Here is a 7,205-nt window from a genome sequence, read left to right on the forward strand (position 1 = left end):
CACAGTCAGCTATTGGATGGATCACAGGGCCCCCAATGGAGGAGCTAGAGAAAGTATCCAAGGAGCTAAAGAGATCTGCAACCCTGTAGGTGCAGCAACATTATGAACTAACCAGTACCCCGGAGCTCTGGACTCTAGCTGCATATGTATCAAAAGATGGCCTTGTTGGCCATCACTAGAAAGAGAGGCCCATTGGACATGCAAACTTTATATGCCCCAGTACAGGGGAATGCCAGGGCCAAAAAATGGGAATGGGTGGGTAGGGAAGCAGGGGGGAGGGTATGGGGAACTTTTGGGATAGCATTGGAAATGTAATTGAGGAAAATACATAATAAAAAAATTTTTTTTAAAAAAATGGATCAATTCACATTCTTCTACATGATAACTGACAGTTTTGCCAGCACCATTTGTTGAAAATGCTGTCTTTTTTCCACTGGATGGTTTTAGCTCCTTTATCAAAGATCAAGTGACCATAGGTGTGTGGGTTCATTTCTGGGTCTTCAATTCTACTCCAGTGATCTAACTGTCTGTCTCTGTACCAGTACCATGCAGTTTTTATCACAATTGCTCTGTAGTACAGCTTTAGGTCAGGCATGGTGATTCCACCAGAGGTTCTTTTATCATTGAGAAGAGTTTTTGCTATCCTAGGTTTTTTGTTATTCCAGATGAATCTGCAAATTATTTGGCAACAATTTTATTGAGTATTTTTGCATAGATATTCGTATCCAAACTTGGTCTGAAGTTCTCTTTCTTTGTTTGGTCTTGGTGGGGTTTAGGTATTAGCTTAATACCTGTGGCTTCACAGAACTAATTAGGTAGTGTTCCTTCTATTTCTATTTTATGGCATGATTTGAGAAGTATTGGTATTACATCTTCTTTGAAAGTCTCTGCTAAAACCACCTGGCCCTGGGCTTTTTTTTTTGAGGGAGGGGGGAGACTTTTAATGATTACATCTGTTTACTTAGGGGTTATGAGACTGTTTAGATACTTTATCTGGTCCTGATTTAACTTTTAATGAAATAAAAGAGCCCATGCCCTTTCTAGTTTCCTTGGCTCCTACTTGTGCCCTATGTTAAGCACATAAAACAAGAGATTTCAAGCTAGGTTCTGCATGAAAGAATATACAGTGTTTGTCTTTCAGGACCTAGGTCACAACATTAACTACAAGGTTTTCTAGTTCCATTCATTAACTTGAAAATTCCAAGACTTCATTTTTCTTTACAGATGAATGGTGTTCCATTTGTATGTGTACCAAGTTTCCCTTATCCTTTCACCTTTTAAAGAACATCAAAGCTGGCTCCATTACTAACTATTCTGAATGGAAAAGCTTTTAAATGGAGTATACAGGTTTCTGTGTGGTAAAATATAAAATTGCTGAGTATAAACCAGGGATGATACACTTTGGTCACATGGTAGTTTACATCTAGTGGTTTGTGAAACCTTCAGTCTCAATCCCAAAGTAGCTGCTACACCCTATTTACCATGTGTTCTCTGTAGTTTTGTAATCACACTATGGCCTTGCCCAGGACCATGCTATCAGCCCCTCCTGGGGCCCTTCCACTCTACCTGGCTTGGCTCCTGGATCAGTGGCTGCCAGCCCCAACTTGGCCTCTCTCTCTACCAGCCTCTGCTCCAGGAGGAGCAGCTCACTCCTGAGAGCCTTGAATCTGCAGAGAAGAGACACTCTGACAGCTTTGTTGCCTTAATCTGCTGGTTATCCCAATTGGTGGTCACAAATATTTCCTCCCTGGAAATGTATGCCCTTACCAAACCACCACTCCATCTTTCCTTCTGCTCCAAACTAAGTGGGCTGTTCCAATTAGCCCCTGCCAAATATCTCTGGCAACCCACACATAGTGGAGCTGCAGGCCCTGGCTGCCCTGAGATCTTACATGATTTCTGCATGCTCCTCCTCATTTCAAAGCCTGGCAGAAAAAGGCCCTCTCCTTTGTGTCTGCCTTTACTTCCTAGGACCCAGAAATCCCACTTGTACCTTCTGCAGTACAATTGGTGCCTGGCCTTATTCATTGACAAATCAAGAACCAATTAGGCAACTAGACCTTAGAATCAGAACTTGCCCTTAAAACTGTGCTTATAAGACAACGCCTTTCATTAGGAATAGCATGATGAATATTTAATATAACAGCACTCAGATGTAGAGGCAGAGGGAGGCAGATTTGTGTAAGTTCAAGGGAAACCTGGTGTACATAGTAAATTCCAGAATAGGCAGGAATATATATACAGAGACTTTATCTCAAAAAATGAACGCGAACAAATAAATAAGTATTTTTAAATAAAAAATTAATTTGATACTCAAAAAAGCTAAGTAATTTAACAAGGGCTGCCATTACAGCTTGCTACAAATCCATTTCTTCTCTGTGGTGATCCTGGCACTTCTGATTCCTTTATTATTAAGGTAGTCATCTACATCAGTCTCTCCAGTGGCATACCTGAAATCCAACAAGAAGTAGATATAAACCCAAAATATGGATAACAATATTTATCATCCCATTATAATCTTTAGCACAGCTACTCCACCTTTTCATATGAATAAACAAAAATCAAAGTCTATCATCAGACTATCCTGCTTCAACATTTGATTTCTTTACCCCCTTGAGGCCTTTGATTGATTACCACACATGTATCACTCATGCACATGGAAGCACACATTACCAGGCTTAGCTGTGCATCATCAAGGAATAAAACCAGTGCTTGCTGCAGCACTCATAAAACCACTGCCACTTGAGGCTTGGCTGAATGCATCTTCAGCTTTCCAAACTTACTCATTAATACATGAGCCCTACAAAAATCTTTTTGTAAATGACTACAATGAATTCCATTGATTGATGGAAGTAATTGGGGCCCCTATATTATACCTTTCCAGTGAATTGGTGAAGCTCGGTCTATCCCACTGATGCAGATATAGTGGAGCATGACTGTGATCCAAACCCTTGAGAAGCAGTGGAAGGTGGAGCTCCAAGGTCCAATCCAGCCTAGTCTACAAAGCACATTCAAGGGAAGTAAGTCATGGCTGCACAGAGAAATTTTGTCTCAAAAAAGAAAAAGAAAAAAAGAATACAAACAAATAAAACCTCCCACTGAAATGTTTCCCATCCAAGCTGGAGCTCTTGGCTTCTGGTGATGAGACTTTAGAGGAGGTTCCCAGGGGCCCTGCAGCCTGTGCAGGTGAACAAGTGCAGTTGGGCAAAGAGTGGACTGATGAGTCTCACACTTGCACTGAGCAGTGATTTTGGGGGCTGTTAGGGCCCCAAGTGCCCAAATGCAGTTCTGTCTACATGCTACATAGCTTGCTTATACGAAGGAAGCATTTTAATTGGTAAAGGAGTGGACAAGAGCTGGCCCAGACTCCTCCACAACACTGAGGATTTAAGTCAAATTACAGCAAGGATAGGGTTTCTACAGTTGCAGCTAGTAAATGGAAGAGCAGAAAAAGCAATTAGATCTGAGGGGATTTGGAACTTGCAGAGGGAAGGGGTTTAGATCTGACAGGATTCAGTGTTTGCTGTGGCCCTATGTCCAGACCAAGGGTTTATTTTTCCTCCTTTCCAGTACACTTGGCTTCACTCAGTCTTTCGTGTCTCATAGCCACAATTGACAATCATCACAACACAGGAACACAATAGAAGGAAAAGCAGTCTGAAACATGCAAGCTGTTATATTCAGTGTTGTCTGTAAACATCCAAGGGTGTTCTGATGACTCTCTGTGCAGGTTGATCCAGTGGTCAGAAGCCCCAGTATATCTCTTCAGGAAAACCGGTCATCAAACACAGAAAGCAAATGTGTGTGTCTACCAGTTACAGATGCCCCTGAAGTCTCTCTGCCCTAAGGCCTTCTCTAGGGATGGCAGCATGGTGTAACTGAGGAGCAAAGGCTCTGGAGCCAGATGGGCGCTCAGTTCTCAGTGGATTCATTCGATGTCTATAACCCTACAATATCAGTATTTAAGTGACAAAATCCTCTGTGAGTGGGAGACCCCCAGTTTATGCCTGTCTCTCTAGTATACTGTCAGTGGTGCTCATTTGTATACAATGTATCAACCAAGCATGAGAAATAATACTAAGGGGTAAATAACTAAAAACACCAATAAGAGCCTTTAAAAAAATATTGTATTCAAAAATTAAGGTAATATAGATGAGGTTTTGCTTACTATCGTTGGTAATTAATTGCTCTGCTAAAAAAGACATTGCATAACAGGTATTCTGGGTATCAGCTATATTTCAAACATCATGGATTTAGCCAAAATGTTTATCCTTAAATGACTTCAAATTCGTTGAGCCTGCATTTACCAAACAAGAGACATTGTAATTTGAGGTATTCAAACATTCTTCTAGTAATTTTTCCATTGTTACTTTCACTTCAAATAGAAAAGTAAGCCCGAAAAGCCCAGTTAAAACTTTTGTTTTGTTTTGCTTTATTTTAAATCAGCCCAGGTCAACTACTGGCTTAGGGACACTTGCCTCTGTTCAGATTGTGATGGAACATAACAATCAGTAGCAGTGACCAACACCTCCAGTTGGTTTTCAAGGTTAAAAATATAACTTAAAAATACCAATGTTCAATGTCAGGAGATAGAATCGGATCAGTGTTTTGGACAGAGTAAGATAACATAGATCTATGTTGTTCTAGATTTAAAAACATAATAAAGTTCAAAAAATAGAAGAATGACCTAGGATGAAATAAAAATGCATATAAAAAAGCTAGAGAGTTAGGTCCACAATAAGCAACAAAAACTTGAGGTATCTTCTTTTTGGTAAAGCACACAGGCCCTACTAAAGTCAGTCACTGGGACTGACAAGTCCCTCCATCCACTGCATGTGTCCCTTCCTCTTTATTATTTTTACCCAAGAAAAACAAATTTTGCTGCCAATCATTGCCAAAATGTTCCATGAAATGGTTTCTAGGTAGCCTTAGGTATCTACAACTATGCATGTGATCTCTTCACATGAACTGCTGATACATGTCTTAAAGGTTCTTAGAGACCTAAGGGTCTAAATAAGAATGTCTAAACAGACCTCCAAACAAAACAGTAGAAAGATAATAAGTAAGTAAACAAACAAATCTGAAAAGGAATGAGATTTCAGAAATGCTGATTCCTCAAAGAGGGAGCTTTAGAGCAAAGACCACATCTTAGAGTACCTTGCACACTTGAAGCAAAGACTCAAATTGTCTCACTCAGATTATGCACAATAGATACTGCTTTCAATATTGTCAAAAGTCTGCTAATGTGTTAATATTTAAGCTTATGACAGACAGACTTCCAAAGGCTGACAGTTACCCCCAAAGTCTCCAAGAAGATAACGAACATAGTTACAAAAGTTTGCCTCGATTGTGGTACAACACCATCATTGCCCTGTCCCGGATTGGTCTACCCTGTGGACAAAACTGGATACATTGAGAGTCAAATGACTCATCTTGCCGAAGTCAAGNTGGGTAATTTCTCATTTCACATGTATGTATTCCACAGAGAAAAAGCTTTTCATCTTCTGGCCTTCACAGCCTGACTGCACACNAGTTGCCATGGAGACCACAGAGACCTAGGAACTGTTTAGATAGTGGACTATAGATGAACTCTGTCATTTTCAATTAATATATGACTTCTAAATTATAATTTACTCTTCTCCAGATTTCTGACTACATTGATAGCTAAGGAAACTGTAGCTTGACANCTAGAAAACAGACCTAGCTCCTTGCCCCTGAGGTAATCCACCATTATATTTGCTCATCAGTAATTTGTTAACTAGAGAAGACTGCCAGATTTGTTACAGATTTCACAATGTTACACAAGTTCAGATGTAAGCTTCCACAGATGTAGCCTGTTACTCCTTACCTAAACTGAGTTTCCAGCAACTGAATGCATCATATTTCCTCTTCTTGCTATGGCACTAACATTATTTGAATTCTTATTAATTTGCCTAACCCTAATAAAATATTCCACTATACGATCCAACTATATAATCACAAATTCAAATTTTAAGTTTTCTTTGAATGTATTTCAACTGAGTTTAAAGTGTTTCTCATGCTGAATCTACACTATAATCTGTCAAGCTCAAATATACATTTTATTTGATTGTACTTTAACTATAGACTGAAGGTGTTTCTTTTACTATATGATCAACAGTATTTACAAGGTCAAGGCTTTGAGTTTTATTTGTCTCTCAATAATAAACTTAAAATTGTTTCTTCTTGAAAATTTTTTCAGTTATGAGTATATTTGGCTTAAGTAAAAAAAAATCTACATTCCTCACAAACTTCCTCTTTTGCGATGTATGAACACTGTTTCCCAGGATACCCAATATAATTTGGCTAAAATAAACAAGCAAGTAAATAGGAATTAAAGTAAGGAAAGAGGGAAGAAATGAATGAAACAAAACACTAAAACAGACATTTTTCAAACCACAGAAGACAGATTTCCTTCAGAAGATTGAAACAGAACTCCCACAGGATTCTTCATTTCCATAATTTACCATAAACCTACACTTGACCTTCACCAAAAGGCCAAGAATTGATTTACGATGAACCGAAAATGTCAGAGAATTTGTTGTTGCTTCTGGGTACCCAGCCTCATGTAGCTGCCTGCAGCCACAGGAACCAGGTTCCTGAGGGGAGACTGGAGCTGTATGAGAGAGAAGAAACTAGACCAAGACAAATTTCTGATCAAGGCCCAATGTTTACTAAGAGTGTTCTTATAAAGGGGGGAGGCCCATCCCCTGCCAAGCCAGCCTTCTTGATGCTTTGTTGCAAAGTAGTTAGTACTTAGTCTGCCAGAGCTCTTAGCATTAGGGCTCTAATTCCACAGGTTGTCAGCTATCTCAGGAATATCTCAGGAAGGTAGGTTCAGCCTTTCAGCCATAGCACAGAATAGAACCATCTAGGTCACTCCAAGTGGTCTCATTTACAGTGGCAGCAAGGTCTGAATCAGCCTGCCCAAGGCTGGGGGAGGCTACAGCCTCACACTGCACCTCACCTCTCCCTTTCTTTTCAAGCACTGTGGATCTTCAAGAAACAAGCCCCAGTACCACAGGTAACTTCCTTAGCTGTGCACATTGAAAGCTGTGCTGTTAGAGTTTCCTTCACTCAGCGACATTAAAAGCATGTTCTACAGCAACATCCTCTGATTCACCAGAGTGTCCTAGAAAGCTAAACACACACACACACACACACACACACACACACACACACACACA

The 7,205-nt window shown here is 39.9% G+C and overlaps 1 protein-coding gene across 1 annotated transcript in view; it reads right to left on the reverse strand.

Moving 5' to 3' along the window:
• The window catches only part of LOC110287932 (C-type lectin domain family 2 member G-like), a 19,310-nt gene extending 15,543 nt beyond the window's left edge, over positions 1-3,767 (reverse strand). The window contains exon 1 of the mRNA XM_021154417.1: positions 3,669-3,767. Coding sequence (XP_021010076.1) covers positions 3,669-3,700 — 32 coding nt within the window. The 5' untranslated portion in view covers positions 3,701-3,767. The remainder of the gene's footprint in view (positions 1-3,668) is intronic.
• Positions 3,768-7,205: the final 3,438 nt, after the last annotated feature.

Source organism: Mus caroli, unplaced genomic scaffold (genome assembly GCF_900094665.2).
Source record: "Mus caroli unplaced genomic scaffold, CAROLI_EIJ_v1.1 scaffold_16418_1, whole genome shotgun sequence".
In the NCBI taxonomy this organism is placed as follows: domain Eukaryota; kingdom Metazoa; phylum Chordata; class Mammalia; order Rodentia; family Muridae; genus Mus; species Mus caroli.